Consider the following 18,190-nt stretch of genomic DNA (forward strand, 5'->3'; position numbering starts at 1 on the left):
ATTGGGAGGAAGGGGGAGGTGGTGGAAAGATATTTGAAGGATTGCAATCTGTTGGAGATGTAACTGGAGAATCACAGTATAAGGAAACAAAGTTTTGAGAGCAGTAGGGTATGCAAAATGGTGTCAAAGGCTTTAGATAGGTCAAGGAAGAGGCCTTAGATTAGTTTGTTATTGGCCTGAGCTTTGGCGATATTCTGTGTAAATGAAATGTGATCTGTAGAGGTACTATGCTGAGGATGGAAACTGCGTTGGGTGGGAGTTAACAGGTTGTCTTGTATGATGTGTTTGAGAAGCTGGTTATGAATACATTTTTCTAAAATTTTGGATAAGGGGATAGTATGGCAATAGGTTTGTAGTTGGTTCAGTTGAACTGCCACCTTTGAGGAGGGGTATGACATAGGATTTTTTCCAGACGTCAGGGACTATGTTCTCTTGAATTAACCTGTTTACGGATATGGAGTCTGGATGTGAAACACAGTTAGCTGCAAGTTTAAGTAACAGATGAGGTAGGCTGGCAGCAGAGAGGGAGCAGGTTTTCAGTTTGGTAAGAAGAGATTTGATGTATGCAGTAGGGACAGGTTTAAGACAAAACTGGGTGGACGCAGGTTGACAGCAACCTCTCCTTCGACCACTACATTGCCACTGTGGTCAGAAAGTCCTTTTATGTGGCACATCTCATTACCAAGGGGTTTGCATCTAGGAACACAGAGGTCATAGTCTACTCTTCCCTCATTAGATCAGTCATCGAGTATAATACCCCATTTGGCATATACCTCACTAGACACCCGCAACAGATGGACAGGCCACAGAAGTACCTCACAAAGAGGATCCTAGGCATTAAACATGTCCCTTCATGGACAGTCTCAAAAGGACTCCAGCTATTCTCTGTCTCATATCGCCTACTTAGAGGCGATCACTGCTTAACTTACAAAGCCATGTCTGACCCAGCTCTGTTAGAAATGCTACATCTAAAGAAACCCCAATCCCTCTACACCACATGCTCCAGAGACCTCGATACCACAATCAACAAAACATGCTGGAGGGGCAGGTTCCTTAACCAGAGACTGCCCATGCTCTGGAATAGACTTCCCATACATGTCAAGCACAGAACCTTGCCGTCCCTCTTCAAGGGAAATCTTGATGAGTGGATGGATAACAGAAAGTTCACCCCAGGGATCACTCCAGTGACTCTACTTGATAGAGGCACTGGGAACTAATGTCTGGCGGCACGATGCCATGGCACTTCTATGGGCTAGGCTTGTAAAGGCTCCAGGGTCAATAGCCTAGTACACTCCTATGAACCAATGAATTGGTAGAGGGAAGGGGATCAGAAGGGGAGAGGGAGGTGTTGTCAGGTTTAGCTAACTTTTGTATAGAGTCAATGAAGAAGGAATTAAGAAAGGAAGCAGTGTATGTTGGTGAGCTGTTAGGACAGGGGGTGGGGGTAGAAGGGTTGCCTGGATGTAAGAGTTTGTTGATACTATTCCAAAAATTTTTCATGTTGGAGTTTGGGTTATCTAGTGGTTTTTGATAGTATTGTTTTTTTGCCCAGATCAATCTGTTACTTGGTTAGGTTCCCAAGTTCTCTAGAGGTTTGGAGATGTCTATGGGAGTTTGTTTTTATACAGATTTTTCAGGCACTGTCTTGTTTAAGCATTAGTTTACTGGTGGATTGGGCTTGTTATTCCTTCTTATTTTTCAAGTGGGGGCTTGTTGTTTTTTTACCTGAAATACCTTCTCTTGCTTTCCTTGAACAAGCTTAAACTGTTTTTTTAACTGTTTGTTTGTTAATTTAACTGTTGAGGCTGCCCACTAAAGTGTGCTAGCCTGTGTAACTGATTTATTACTGTTTCCTGCATTTCTGTGTGCTTTCTATCTCAAAAACAAAAACATATCCTTGTTTTCCCGCCTCTCCTCGACTAGTTTAGACCAGTATACAGGCTTTGCTGTATTCTGGGCTGTGGTGTAGTTCCTGTGGTGTCCATTGCCTTACTTGGACAGAAGGAAGTTTCTTTGCTCACCAGTGGGAGTGGGGAGCCTTGAGCAGCCTATCTGTCCCATGAAGGAGTGACATCAGCACAAAAGCTTGTAGTAATTGGTTGTTTTGGACCATTTCTAGCTCTTCTGAAGTTCCCTGTTTAAAATCCGCCTCTGAGCATTTTTTTCTGGCTATACTACTCAGCAACAGCTCCTTGTGGTCCTGCAGAGTGGTCCTAGCAGTAGAGAACTGAGAAAAGCGACTACTTTCCTAATTTAAGTATTTTTTGCTGTTTTTTTTACCTGAAATACCTTCTATTGCTTACCTTGAACAAGCTTAAATTGTTTTTTTAACTGTTTGTTGCATTATATATTATCTGCACTTAAAGTTTCATTTAGTCGAAAATTGGTCAAAAGTTGTTTGTTTGTTTGTTAATTTAACTGTTGAGGCTGCCCACTAAAGTGTGCTAGCCTGTGTAACTGATTTATTACTGTTTCCTGCATTTCTGTATGCTTTCTATCTCAAAAACAAAAAAAAACAAAAAAATATCCTTGTTTTCCTGCCTCTCCTCGACTAGTTTAGACCAGTATACAGGCTTTGCTGTATTCTGGGCTGTGTTGTAGTTCCTGTCGTGTCCATTTCCTTACTTGGACAGAAGGAAGTTTCTTTGCTCACCAGTGGGAGTGGGGAGCCTTGAGCAGCCTATCTGTCCCTGAAGGAGTGACCTCAGCACAAGAGCTTGTAGTAATTGGTTGTTTTGGACCATTTCTAGCTCTTTTGAAGTTCCCCGTTTAAAATCCACCTCTGAGCGTTTTTTTCTGGCTATACTACTCAGCAACAGCTCCTCGTGGTCCTGCAGAGTGGTCCTAGCAGCAGAGAACTGAGAAAAGTGACTACTTTCCTGATTGAAGTATTTTTGCTGTTTTTTTTTACCTGAAATACCTTCTCTTGCTTACCTTGAACAAGCTTAAACTGTTTTTTTAACTGTTTGTTGCATTATATATTATCTGAACTTAAAGTTTCATTTAGTCGAAAATTGGTTGAAAGTTGTTTGTTTGTTTGTTAATTTAACTGCTGAGGCTGCCCACTAAAGTGTGCTAGCCTGTGTAACTGATTTATTACTGTTTCCTGCATTTCTGTGTGCTTTCTATCTCAAAAACAAAAAAAAAAAAAAAAAAATATCCTTGTTTTCCCGCCTCTCCTCAACTAGTTTAGACCAGTATACAGGCTTTGCTGTATTCTGGGCTGTGGTGTAGTTACTGTGGTGTCCATTGCCTTACTTGGATAGAAGGAAGTTTCTTTGCTCACCAGTGGGAGTGAGGAGCCTTGAGCAGCCTATCTGTCCCGCAGCCTATCTGCCCCTGAAGGAGTGACCTCCGCACAAGAGCTTGTAGTAATTGGTTGTTTTGGACCATTTCTAGCTCTTTTGAAGTTCCCTGTTTAAAATCCGCGTTTGCACGGCTTTGCGCGGTTGTGCGCATAGCGCAGCACCGGTTAAACTTTTTCTGGCTCTGCCAAGTCTGCTCTTCAAATTTTCCCTTAAGAAAGCTCTACTCTTATAATAATCTAGTCTAATCGCTTTATTATAAGCCTAGTACTTGTTCTCAAAACCTGTCTTCTAAGTAAGCACTCTCTAACTAAAGTAAGCACTACATCCACCTACCTTCCCTGTGAGTTCCCACTTCACTTAAAGGCACAGCACTACCTTATAATATTCTAGCATGTCAAGTGGTAGATTGCTGGCATCCTCTCCGGTTAAGGTGGTTAATCTGTGAATCTTGAGACAATACTACAATTGTCTCATGTACACAGACAACCCTCTCCTCCTCCCAACAAACACAAATACATGTGAGAGATGCAACTATATAGCCAAACTGGAGGCTGAACTCTCTCAACTCAGGACTGGCAAGACCAGACAGGAGGAGAAGGTAACCACACACACACCAAACCCAGTCCCACATAGACCTACCACAACTGCAAACCAAACACATAAAAACACAAAGACATACTCGGAGGCTCTAACAAAAAACTTACCAAAACAACAGAGGCTTCCCAAAGCAGACACCCAAAAATCCACCACCTCAAAACATAACACATGCATCACATACTTCAATAAATCAGTGTGTCAAACAATCACAGCCCTTAAGGCCAAACACCATGCCTGATACACTAGTAATAGGTGACTCTATAGTCAGACACACTGACGTTCCGCTTACCAGGCTGAACAAGGAGAGGGTAATGGTGAGCTGCTTATCGGGAGCTAGGATCCGCCACATAACACATGCACTCAGGTCACTCCAAAGCAAGTACAAATATGACTCCGTCATTGTCCATGCCTGCGTGAATGACCTGAGACGTACCTTCCTGGACTACATGAAAAGAGACATAGAGGAGCTCTCTGATTATGTAGCCCAGGCTGGTATGACCCCGACCCTGTGCAGCATCTTGCCCTCACCAAGAATGATGCCATAATACAAAGACAAGATGACCAGCTTTAATAATTGGCTCAAATACTGGTGTCATTCTAGGGGGATCCAATGTCTGTCTGCTTGGGATGACATGCTGGACAAGCCACGCTGCTTCTCAAGGGACGGCTTGCATCTGTCACCACTGGGCTTCTGAATATTGGCTAAGGCTCTTGCCTCCCCCATAGTGCCTTTTTTAGGCAAGGCTCAAAAGACAAACCCACCTCCTTAGAATACAAAAATGGAAAAAAATTAAGGGTAATGCTGCTCAACGCCAGAAGTCTAAATCTCAAGATGCAGGCTCTCGAAGCACTCCTCAGTATGGAGGACATCGATGTCTGTGCAGTAACTGAAACCTGGTTCAAGGCTCCTGAGAGCACCCCAGCGATACCAGGCTATACCTTGTATAATGCTTTTCGGCCCCAAAACTCGGGCCAAACCAAAAAGGGAGGGGGAGTGTCCATATTCATCAAGGACACCCACACCTCCAGGTTAGTGGCAACACATGAAGCATCAGAGACCATCCAGGTGCAACTAACCATAGGCAAAACTGCTATACAACTGGTAGCATGTTACAGACCACCCTCTCAATCTCAGGAATCCCACTCAGCCTTCCTGAAGACATTGGAGGATATGAATGTCTCACCAAACACCATCATATTGGGAGACTTCAACTACCCTAACATAGACTGGGTGCATTATTCTAGCCCAAACACCCTAGCCCAAAGGTTCCTGGAATTCATAAATGCAAACGCAATGGAACAGCTAGTCACCTCTCCCACAAGGGGAGATAATATACTAGACCTGATCATCACAAACATGGGGGCAAAGTGCTCCACACCGGAAGTATACCCTTCACTAGTGAGATCTGACCACAAACTAATCACCCTGAATATACATATCCCACCTCCACCCCCAACACAAAAGACTACAGTGAAAAACTTCTCAAAAGCCGACTTTACACTTCTTAAAACTGAGATGATATCCTTTAAGCCCACTGGGACAGTGGAAACCACATCCCACAATGCAGAATCCTTCACAAATGCTTTCTACGGACATCTCCAAGAATGCATGGATCATGCAATCCCAAATAAAACCAAGACCCTCTCCACCAAGGGCAGGCGTCCTGTCTGGTGGACCCCAGCCATAAACAAATTGTATAACAAAAGACAAGATGACCAAGATGACAGAGCAAAATCCCATAAAGAGAAGGCATCTCTGATCAGTACTAGTAGAAAGCTACGTTCTCTCATAAAAACATCCAAGGCCAACTTTAAGAGAAAAATTGCTATGGACACTAAAGATAACCACAAGGCCTTCTTCAGCTATGTTAGAAACCTGGGCGGAAACCCTCAGATATGTTCAGTGTTAGTTCACAATGACAAAAAATACATTGAACCCACAGATATTGCCAACATTCTGGCAGACAGGTTGAGTGCAGATTTTTCCCCTCCCTCACCCCCAAAAGAAGAAATACTTATCCCAGCTGAATGTAACCTCCCTGTCATCTCTGATGTCCAGGTGAGAACCGCCCTCAGCTAGGCTAAAAACACTGCATCAATGGGACCTGACGGTATCCCGGGTTGTGTGCTACGTGAACTCCAAGAGGAGCTAAATCCGCACATAAAAATGCTATTTAACCTTAGCCTTACTACAGGATATGTACCTGAAAACTGGTGTACAGCAACAGTAGTCCCACTCCACAAAGGAGGCACCTCTACTGACCCTGGTAACTACCGCCCCATAAGCTTAATCAGCCTGGTCTGCAAAGCTATGGAAAGAATCATTATGGAACTAATAAACAGAGACATTGGGGAATTACAGACACTTGATCCCACCCAGTTCGGCTTTGTAAAAGGCAGATCCTGCCTTTTAAACCTGGTTGACTTTTTCGAAACAGTCACTAGAGCCATTGACGAGGGCAAAGCAGTCCATACAGCCTACCTGGACTTGGCTAAAGCTTTCAACACAATACCCCACTCTGGCATCATAGACAAGCTCAACAGCTTAAATGTAAATCCATATGTCACAAGATGGGTGGCAAACTGGCTAAAGGATAGAACCCATAAAGTCAAAATCGCTGGAGCCATGTCAGACTCAAAGCCAGTGACAAGTGGTATCCCACAGGGCTCTGTCCTGGGACCCCGCTTATCAAGCATTTATTTCTCAGATGTGAAAGCAAACATGGGAGGGTTGTGGCTGACAAAGTTCGCAGATGACTGCAAACTAGGCACCATAGTCGATACACCAGCTGACACATACATCCTACAGAAAGGCCTCACTGAAACGGACAACTGGTGCCGGAGTCATGGCCTTAAACTAAATGCCAAAAAATGTATAGTCATCCCCTTTGGGAAAAATAAAGTGCCCACAAATTATCACATAGGCGGTAACCCACTGAGTACAGAAAAAGTAATCAGAGACCTGGGGACCCAAGTCGATAGTGACCTCTCATTTGACACCCACATTGCCAAAGTGGTTAGAAAGACTTTCTACCTTGCCCACCTTATCATGAAGGAATTCACATCCAGATCAAAGGAGGTCATTGTGCCCCTGTACTCCTCCCTTATCAGGCCCATGATTGAGTACAATGCCCCATTTGGTATGTACCTCACCCGGCACTTGCAACAGCTAGAGAGACCCCAAAAGTACCTCACCAAGAGGATCAAGGGTCTCCAACATATGTCATATGCTGCCAGACTAAAGAAACTCCAACTCTATTCAGTAGTATACCGTCTACTCAGAGGTGATCTGTGCCTGACGTACAAGGCCATGTCCAATCAGGAACTGATGGGCATGCTCCACCTCAAAAAATCCAAATCCATCAGAACCACGAGAGCTAAAGATTTGAACCTCAGCACAAATATGAATAGGACATGCTGGAGGGACAGATTCATAACTCAGAGGCTTCCCATACTCTGGAACAGAATCCCAGTTCATGTTAGGCAGAGCCCCTCACTGACTCTCTTCAAGAGAAATCTTGACGAGTGGATGGGAGATCGTAGGTTTACCCCAGGGGTCATCTCTGTGTCACTACTAGACAGAGGCACAATATTATAAATCTATTCTGTACACTTTTGTACCATTACATGGGGTGGCGAAAGCCACATCACTATGGCTAGGCTTATAAATGCCCCAGGGAAGATAGCCTAGTACCAAACTATGAAACTATGAAGGAGTTTAGGATATTCAGGAAGGTGTTGTTAAATTTGGAGACAGCCTCTTTGAGAGGGAGGGCATAAAGAAAGGACCAGTTAATAGAGAACAGAAGATTATTAAAGGTATTTGGGCAGGAATTAGAGAGATTACATCTGTTTTTGTATTGGTAAGGTTTTAGCGGATGAAGTGAGTGTCGTAACACATGGGTAGGGTGATAGTCACTTAGGGAGTCAGGTAGAGTGGTGGCATTGTGATACAGATTTGGTTTAGAGGTGGGGATCTAGTCAAAGGTAGTGCTATTTGTGTGTTTACTGATACGGCTGGGAGGTGTGATGAGTTGAGAGAATCCAAAGATATTGATGCTAGTATTGGGAGAGAAGGAATTAAGGGAGTTCCAGTCAATATTCAGGATGATAGTCTCATAAGAGATGTTTTGAGATTCGAAGGTAGGGGTGTTGTTACCAGGTGAGATATAAATTGCTACTATGGCTAGGTTTGTGTGATTATTTAATTTACACTTAGCAATAAGAATTTCAGCTGGATGTAAATTGGGTGGAGATGTAGGTAGAAGACAGAGAGAAAGTTTGTTAGATTACATGACAGCTACACCAGAGAGAAGATTTGTTAGAGTCACAATAGCTACATTGTATTGATCAAGGGGGAGGATGTTGTAACCGGGGGGGAGGATTTCAGAGTCTGTAATATGGGGTTGTAACCATGTTTCTGAGAGGGTGAGAATGTCAAGGTTGTATAGAGAGAGATAAGGGCATGGAAAGAAATAACTTTGTTAGCAATGCTTTGAATATTGGAGAGTATTTTTAAGGTTTATGGGTGTAAGGTTGAGGAATTTGGATAGGGGGCATAGGAGCAAGGAGGGATAGTGGTCAAGTAATGTAGTTGAGGTGTCAGAGGGGTGAGTATGGGTATCTGTGGTTGGGTTGGTGGGTGGGCCAGGGTTTGGGTGAACATTGCTGACCAGTAGAAGGCTTGGAAAGGCGGTTTGTATGCTGTGGTAAGGGGGCTGTAAAAGAAAAGTTTGGGTTTAGGTTTTGAGGGAGAAAATAGAAGAGTGGTAGTGGTGATAGTGGGAGTGATAGGAGGTGGAATAGGAAATACTGAGTAGGAGGAGGGAGTAAGTAGGATGAGTAACATTGTATGTTGAGTGAAAGAAGAGAGCGTACTTAAGAGTTAGAGTAATAGGGTGGAGGATGTAGTTTTGAGTGATTGGACAGCTAGGATTACCTGGAAGAAGGAAATTGAGTGGTTGGGAGGGTGTGGTTAATTAGAGTGAGTGTATAAGCTTGAGGAAAGTGGGGGTGGGTGAGAATTGGGGTAGGATAGGGGAGCAGCATGAGCCCAAGTGAAGCAAGGGTGAATGGAGCAGGTTGAACTAGGACTTGGAGAAAGTTGTAAAATGAGAAAAACAATCTATCAGCTAGCCCAGGTCAGTACCTAAGTGCGTCTTTTTATCTATGTGAACTTAAAGGCAGATTTAGTAGCGCATCAGGGAGGTAGAATTTATTTATTTTATTTATTTTACATTTGTTGACCGGGATAGTCCGACTGGATGCATGTCCATTTTCAGCGGAGGCCCGGGGAGAAAAGCTCCAAGGGTAAGCAGATACAGCATTACATAATACCAGCATTACATATTACAAACAGACTATTTACAGAGATTACATAAGTAAGCAAATTAAACAAGTTCCACAGGTTACAGTTAATCCTGAGCGCAAGTCAGGATTAAATTAAATTACACAGTAAACTGGTTATCAGATTTTTACACATTCTAGAGAGAGTTAGCCAGGCTTGATACATTGACATAGCCAGTTAAGTGACAAATGTTGTTTGAGTCTAGTTTTAAATTGACCTAAGGTGGAAAGTAAGGTAATATCAGCTGGAAGAGAGTTCCAGGATCTACTTACAGAGTTTGCAAAGACAGAATCACCGGCTGTGTTATTAATTTTGCTAGTCTGAATTAGTAGTCTGTTAGAGGATCGAAGTGGTCTAGGATCGTTATAGGGGGTGATAATATTTTTAAGTGCAGGAGTATTGTCCGGATTATAGAGGATTTTATAGGCCATAATCAGTTGGTTATACTGGATTAGGCTGGGTAGTTCAAGCCACCCAAGCTGATTTAGATTGATGCAATGATGTGTCCTAAAAGGCAGCCCAGTGGCAAACCTGGCAATGTGGTTGTAGCAAAGTGAGAGTTTGTTAAGGGCAGTCTTGTTTAAATTCAAGAGTAGAAGGAATGCATACAGAAGGGTTGAAAGTAGGTGAGAGCGAGCTATGGCAATTTTAGCTGGAGGGGTTAGGAAGGCTTTTATTCTGTAAAGTGACCCTAGTTTTTATTGATGGTTTTGATAGTTTGGTTGACATGTAGGTCAAATTTTAGATTACTGTCTATGATGACACCTAATAGTTTTGTAGAGGGGTCAGGGGAGATTATTGTGCCATCATTTGATTTTATGGCAAAGGTGAATGCGGTAGACCTACGTGTTGGTGAAAATAACAGCATTTTAGTTTTTTTGAGATTTAGGATCAGATGATGTTCAGAAAGCCAGTTTTCTATCGTATTAAAGGTGGTCTGGGTAGCTGACCATAACTCTACTGGAGATGTGGCTGAGCAAATCAGAGTAGAGTCATCAGCATATTGGATACAGCTGACTTTTGGGATGACAGTATAAAGGTCGTTAATGAAGATGGAGAACAGCAAGGGCCCTAGTATAGAGCCTTGTGGTACTCCAAGGGTGTTAGGTAGAAGGTTAGAGAGTTTGTTCTGCCAGAGGACAGCCTGCTGTCAACCATTCAGTTAGGATTGAAACAACTGAAGGGCTCTAGTATCTAGACAGAATGTTTGCAGGGTGTGGATTAAAAGTTGGTGATCAACCATATAGAATGCCTTGGAAAGATCCAAGAAGAGGGCTGAGGATATATAATTGTTGCGATTATGGTTTATGGTGTTGGTAAAGGCTAGGAGGGCTGAAGTATTGCTGTGATGAGGACGGAAGCCATGCTGAGTGTCTGCCATAAGATGATTCTGGATTAGGTGGTGCATGAGTTGTCAATGAATACATTTTTCCATAATCTTTGTAAGTGGAGAGAGTATAGCTATTGGCCTATAACTGGAGAATTCAGTAGAGCTGCCTCCTTTGTGAAGAGGGATTACATAGGATATTTTCCAGCTGGTGGGAATTTTAGCTTCTACTATGGTTCGATTGATTAGTATTGAGACAGGGTAAGCAATAGCATCAGCTGATTTTTGTAGGTACTCGGCAGGGAGTTGATCAGCAGAAAGTGTAGTGGGTTTTAATTTTTTGATCAAGGTACGGATAAGTGAAGTGGCGACTGGTTGGAAGCTGAACGTGAGTAGGTTTCTAGGGGTGCTACTTTCAGGACCAGGGGAGCTAGGAGGTAGTTGGCTAGCTAGGGCTTGAATTGTCTCAGTAAAGAATCGGTTAAAACTGTCAGAAACATCTTCAGGGGTTTTATCAATAGTAGCAGCAGGGATTGGGGTTGAAGTTTTCCAGGATGTAGTAGATTATTTAAACCTGCCCAAAACTTCTGAGGGTTATTTTGATTTACTGTCTGTAAATTACAGTAGTATTGTTTTTTGTCTTGTAAAATTGATTTTTTGGTTTCGTTCCTGGATTGCCTGTATTTAATGTGATCTTGAGGGTCTTTAGAAGAACGCCATAAAGCACATGCTTTGTTTCTAAAGGTAATCTTGAGTTTATACTCTTTAGAAAGTCATGGCACAGTTTTTGCCTTGGTTCTCTTTGAATGAACAGGTGCATGCAAATCAAGGATCTCAAGGAATTTGTTGTTAAAGTATGCTACTGCTTCCTCTAAGGGGAGGTGTTTTAGAATAGACCAATTACATTAGTTTAGTTCTTGTTGGAATTTGGCAGGGTCAAAGTTTTTATTGTTTCTAACCTTTCTGAGTAAGGGTTGTTGGGAATTAATGGTTTTGTGCTTAATTACATATGTGAGAAGGTGATCGCTTAGGCCATCAAGGAGGGTACCAGAGGTGTACAGTTGGGGGTGACTATTTATAAGTACCCAGTCAAGTATACTTTCTTTTTGGTTGGGTTTACCTATCCTGGTAGGGGTGGATATAATTTAAATGCATGCAGGTTAATATGGGTGGTTGGGGATTCTGAGGAACAGGTGCCTCAGTCTATGTTAAAGTCTCCAAGTAGTAGGGTTTCTTGGGGGTAGTGACATGATAGCCAGTGCAGGATATCTTCAAATGTAGATATATTGTTACCCGGGGGAATGTACATACAGATGATATTAATGCATTTATTTTTATTAAGTTGCAATTTGGTGGCAAGAATCTCTGAGTTATTAATCTGAGGTGGTTGTATTACATCTATGGTGACATTCAACTCAGATTTGTAGAGTACAGCTACCCCACCCCCTCTTCCTTGAATCACGATCCAGCCTGTGTATGTTGTACCCAGGTGGTAACACTTCATTGTCTTTAGTGTTAGGTTTTAACCAGGTTTCAGATAAACAGAGAATCTCAGGGGAGTGGACATCCAGATATACATGCAATTCATGTACCTAGACGGGGTATGTGTATCTGAAGTGAGTGGGCCAGGGTTGGGGTGAATATTACCACCAAGTATTAGGTTGAGTCTATACTTGGCGATGAACTTCAGGAATTTGTTTATTAATTTGTGGTAGTGTTTGTATCTCGAGCTAATGTGCCTGGGGTTGAGATGTTGAGAGACTGAACAAGATGTTGGATAGGATCTGGTACCATAAGTATGGTTGAAGGTGGAAGGATTTACAGCTGGGGTGATAGTATGGCCTTTTGGGACCTGAAATCCTGTGAGAAACTGGTTTTCATACAAGGTAAGGAGGTATGGTGCGAACAAGAGAGGTAGTAAAGAGGAGTATATCATTATCTGTGATTCAGCTAGTGAGTTAAGGAACTGTTTTACCTGGTGATGCAACACTAGAAGATAGAGTGGTGAGGTAAAGGTACTGGAAGGGGATGGGAGAATGCCAGATGAAAGCTAATAGGTGCTATTAAAATGTAGGTAGATGAATGGGGGTGGGTGGAATTATCCTAGATTAAAGCAGATAGGATCTAGAAAGTGGGGGAGTGGCTATAGTACTATAAATTTAGAGGTACTGGGAGCAGGAGGGAATTGGGGGCAGGGAGGGGAGCGAAGAGAGCCCGAGCACAGCGAAGGGCTATTGCAGTTTACAAGGTTTCCTAAGGTGCCCTAAAGCTATAAGGTAAGTATTATAGCTCTTACTGTAAGAGTCAATTTACTTAAGTTACAGGGGAAGGAAGCAAACACTCAAGTGGAAAAAAAGAGCCCTATGGCTGACCAAAATGGTGACCTGCTTAATTACACAGCACAGTAAGTGAAAGCTTAACAAATGCTTTTTGTGTGTGCAACCTACTCTGATTAAATGATGAGAGGAACTGATTGCAGTCCTGTAGACACCGTTTTGTAGGGAACTGTAGAGTTCAACTAGGAAAAGAGAAAAGCAGAGTTTCTAGGGTAAGCATGAAGGCAACAACAGGCAGTTATTTTATAATAATACATTCAGAAAGGTTTGGTGGTGGGGGGGGGGGTTAAAGTAGCATACTTCAGAATGAAGATTTATATCTAAGAAACCTAAGAAAGAGAGCAATGCAGTAAATAAACATTTGCCAGATTTTAAAGATATACCAGAAAAACTAAATCAATTGTTCACAATTGTAAAACTGGAAAATTGCCAGTAAAAGCACTTCAGGTATAGCTAGCCCAAGTTATTCAAGTAATAAAAGCACTTCTCCAACGTGTGTGTGCAATTTAAACATTAAAAACACACGCAGCAAATAGGAGCTGTGATTATACACTTTCTCTAGGTACAGGTTCAGTTTAAACACAAATATTACCACAGAAATTCAGTAAAGTCACTAGCTACTTATAGAGCTTCTGAAAAAAAAAATAAAAAAATAGAACAGAATAAAATAAAATAAATGCAAAGATTTAGAAAATTGTATATTTTTGTTACAAAAAATGGGAGGAAAAGGGGGTTCAGTAGTGTGCACAGCAGAAGAACTAATGGCAGTATCACATAGAGAAGATTAGACCTAATTGCTCAGCTCACAGTGTATTGATAATAATAGGACTTGAAATAGCTTTTCACTAGTGTGTACAGGGTTCCTGTATCCGCTTTCTTGTATGCAGGCAGTTGCTTCATTTTTTTTTTTGTTGGACTTTTGAATGCGATTAAGGGACTATAAGGAAAGGAAGACAGAGAAGTTAACATGAAGCCAGAGAAGAGGGTAAGTGAAGTAAAAAAATAAATAAATAAAAATAAAGTGGGAATAAGAGACAGCCAGGAAAATACCACAATTTAAGTAGTTTAGCTAAGCAGTAAAATTAATGTCTTTCGTCTTTTCCTGATTGGGGGTCGCCACAGCAGAATGCCAGTCCGCTTATGATTGGCAGTAGATTTTTATAGTGCCGAGGTGCCAGCCCGACACCCAACCTTCAACATAGGCACACCCATTCACGCATGCACCTACCTGCATGTCTTTAAACATCACTCAACCACAGGGAGGACATGCAGACTCCACATAGAAGGCGCTCCAGCCGGGAATTGAACTGGAGAACCTCTTGCTGTGAGGCGACAACGCTAACTGCTGCACCATCGCGGCCTTGTATCAAATAAATTAGTTAAGGAACAAGCAGTGATAATTAATAAGCAAGTCACCCTGTTCAGTGATATGAAATTCAGTCTATCGCCACCTTAATTACACAGAATGCAGAGTAAATCATTGCCAGTAAACTTTTCCAGCTATTTGTTGCTACATAGTAATGCATACTGACAGAACTGAGCAGCATGGTGGCAGGACATAAAATTACAGTAAAATCACTCAGTTTCCACACAATATAGTAACAGAATAGGCACTCAGATAGGTTAACTAATAAAATCTAACTAACACCGGTTGAAACAGCACACTTACGGACTAAACGAGGTGGCCAAACACCGATGAGAGCACTCAGTTCCAATTTAAAAGCAGTAACCGCAATGTGTTCTAATAAGACGTTTAACAAAATCAGACTAAGTCAAGTTGAAACAGTGCATTTCCAAATTATAAACTGTAAAATGGAGAAAGTGTAACAGTAAAAGGTCATTACTTCATTAATTAAACCTACAGCTGCACATTAAATAGGAAATGACTGAGACAGCTTAGAAATTTTACAGGTGAGTTATACACTTAGGCAAGTTGTTCGGAGCCTCTTAAAATAAATTAAACAGAAACAGATTACACTGAATCTTTACAGCAGAAATGGTACTTACAGTCATGCACACTACAGAGGGACACCCATGGGACACAGAAATAGAGTGCAGAGGTTATTAGTATTAAAAAATGGTGCAGCAGCTAAAGGGAGGAATATACAAAATAAAATAAATAGCACTTTTTTTGAGCCAGACTTGAACTGTCATGTGACTGCAAGCATTTCCTTTTCCTATTACTTTTTTGTATTTACAGAAATATGGCAGACTATTCTTACTTGCATAATTAACAATAGAAGCAGCACTTTGAAGCTCTCACACTGAGACTGTGCATCAGTAATGCTGTTCTTCGGTACCATCAAAGGTCTCGGCTGATCTGTGTAATACTTTGTAAATCATTTGGCTTGGCAGTACTAATGTAAATGTACTAATATCACACACCTTCATGATGACTCGCATACAACAAGCAAAATCTCTAATGTACTGCATTATATACTGATACTGATAGTGCATTTTATGTCTCCCACTGTGACATTTTCACACTATATCAATTTGGCAACACTTACTTTTGCTCAGTAACAAAAATATGAATGCCAATATGAAAATATGCATAACAAGTGACCGTGTTTAACATCGCTACTGCTGTGATCCCAGATAAAAAGCCTTAGCGTAATTTTGTTTCTCTCATTCTAGCTTTTCACATACTTTATTAACTGGTAAATCACTTGATTAAAAATACCAGATCCAATGACGTAAAGCCATAAGAAGCTATAACTGCAAAACAAACTTACACTAAAAGGAGCTACAGGTTTAAATGATTTAGGAAAGTCTTACTGCATATTGATTTGCTTGGATTTACTTGCTGTCCTGCAAGAAACTGCAACAGCTTTTTGATGTCAACTCTGGCTTCTGCCATGCTCTCTGGAACTCTTGCCCGGGAAAAGCCTTGTGTCCCATCTTCATTGACTGTTAAATATGGAAAAAATATGATTAGGAATAACAGAAGCAGAGAACAAGGAAAGAAGATTTTTATGGCCAGCATGGATGGTTTTAATCAACCAGCCTGCCATATTTTAAAAATCAAGTTTATTGAAATATAATCACAGAACAACACAGAAATTTACTATGGCATTAGAGTAAACAAGTACAATAATTTATCTTGTATACAAAATGTTTTAAAAATAAGCATTGTAAAAGAAAGTGCAACTCATACATTGATATTCCCCTTCTAACAAGGAAAAGGAGAAGCATTAATCAGGGAAAAACAAACTACAGGCTTCAGAACTCTGACAGCATCAAATTCTCTCTCAAAATTAATGGAAATGAGGGAAACACAAGGAATGAACCCGTAGCACCCCTGAAGGTTGCTTGTCACAATTTTCAACTGGCAAAAGATTTGCTCAAAACCTCTCAATAACTTGTTGACTTAGATGCATTCTTATTCCTGAGCTACTAGTGATGAAGCCCTGGAAACTTTTATTCATAAATTACTGCCTATGCTCCCCTTCCATTACTTTTCATCCTAGAACAGATTTTTTATTTGTAAGCCTTTTAAATCCCACCCAGTCAGTAATCTCGAGGCTTTCCATTTCCTTGTGATTACCTTTTAATTACCGGTATGATCTGCTGGAAATACTGGGAGGAGCAAATCATTGTAACTAACGAAATTATTATTTTGAGCTGGGACACAGGATCTGAATTGTCTAGACATAGTAAGGCCTTATTTATTTGTTTGCCTGTCATTGTTTACTGGGAAAGTTTGACTTCAGTGAAGGCCTGGGAAGAAAAGCTCCATTTGTTTACATTGCATTATACTTAGTTCCAAGTTAAACACATAGTAGTTATGTTTCTATTTACATTTATACTAAGTTATTAATTAACTTATTAAGTTTATCTCTGTTATCTGCCAAAAAACAATTACTAGAAATGTAAATCAAAATACAAGCTGTAATTGTAGTACTGAATAGGGTAAAGGATATAAAAGAATTAGAAGTGGGATCTTTAGAAAAAGGAAGAAGCAAATTTCATAGAAATAAATGGAATTTGTAGTAACAATGCATGCAAAATAATGTTGACGAGAAAGTGTAGTTTAAGGGAAGGCAGGAAGTGAGTAATTTATGTAATGATGGCGTGAACAATTGTTAAAAAAGAAAACGTATGCAATGTATAATGCACAAATATGAAAACTGTTAATATGGTTTATTTTCTTTTCTATTAATGTATGTGTATCTATGTCTTAAGTGTAGGTATTTAAAAATATCTTGCTCATATTTTGTCCAGCCTTAGCTGGACAGAATTATAGTAATAATTTTTTAGTCAGGTTACTCTTCATGAGAAAACCTTATTCAGTAAATTCTGAAAGATCTCTTTTTTACCTTCAAACACCTACATTCCCAAAATATATGCATCCATGTTGTTCTGGTCTCCATCTTCACACCTCCAGCACAACCCATCTTATTACTGAAGAGCACATGCTATAATTTTACTGGGGCAAAGAAATACCTATACAGATATTGATAGAAATGCACAGTTTTCTTGATTTGGTTATATATCTGGGCATTGGCCAAACTGTATTTTTTAAATAAGACTTTATTAATGTTAATGAAACAAAAATATTGACACATAATGGCACATAATATCACATCCAATTGTGCATATATCAACAGATACAATTTACAGTTGCATTCATCCTGTCACTACAATGCTGTTATTTTTCAGTGCGTCTATAGGACCCTGCATTTCCAAGGACATCCTTCTAAATATTTTTCGTTAAGAGGAAAAATTCATAACATTCATACATAAATTGATTTACTGTAACACTCTGTCCTTTTTGTCTGGGGTGATAGATGGGTACATCATTTAACCAACAAAATTCCATTAAAGCCAACTCAATTCTCAACATCAGTTAACTGCCATTATCTGCCCAGTACACTTATTCTCAGTACACACCTCCTTCTGTAGCCTTTTCTTATAAGCCACTTTTTTATTACTGCAGTTTAGTATGTATACTTATTTGAAATGTGAAACACAAGCAATCTACAGTGCTTGAACTTGATCTGATATCCAACTTGTGACTATAGGATGACAGGGCAAGCTTAAAAGAATACAAAGGTTATGCCCAAATATATCAACATAGCTCTTAGATCCAGGAGAATGCTTGTAATCTACTTTACAGTAGGAAGAATAAGACACCATGTTGAAGTTTTTTTTTAATTTTTTTTTTTTAAGTTTATTCAAGCCAGTTAACTGTTGTACAACTGTCTGCATTTATTTTACTAGTAGCAGTGTAAGTGAATCATTATTTGATTCACTTACACTAATTTGCGGCAGT

At 40.6% G+C, this 18,190-nt stretch overlaps 1 protein-coding gene across 5 annotated transcripts in view; it reads right to left on the bottom strand.

Annotated features, from left to right (window-relative positions):
- The window catches only part of HUS1 (HUS1 checkpoint clamp component), a 977,322-nt gene that overhangs the window by 203,487 nt on the left and 755,645 nt on the right, over nucleotides 1-18,190 (bottom strand). For all 5 annotated transcript variants that reach the window (XM_044064892.1, XM_044064889.1, XM_044064888.1 and 2 more), the window contains one exon: nucleotides 15,694-15,825. In XM_044064892.1, the coding sequence (XP_043920827.1) occupies nucleotides 15,694-15,825 (132 nt within the window). The remainder of the gene's footprint in view (nucleotides 1-15,693; nucleotides 15,826-18,190) is intronic.

The sequence above is a fragment of the Protopterus annectens genome, chromosome 3.part0 (genome assembly GCF_019279795.1).
Source record: "Protopterus annectens isolate FY-2018-M chromosome 3.part0, PAN1.0, whole genome shotgun sequence".
NCBI classification, from domain to species: Eukaryota; Metazoa; Chordata; order Ceratodontiformes; family Protopteridae; genus Protopterus; species Protopterus annectens.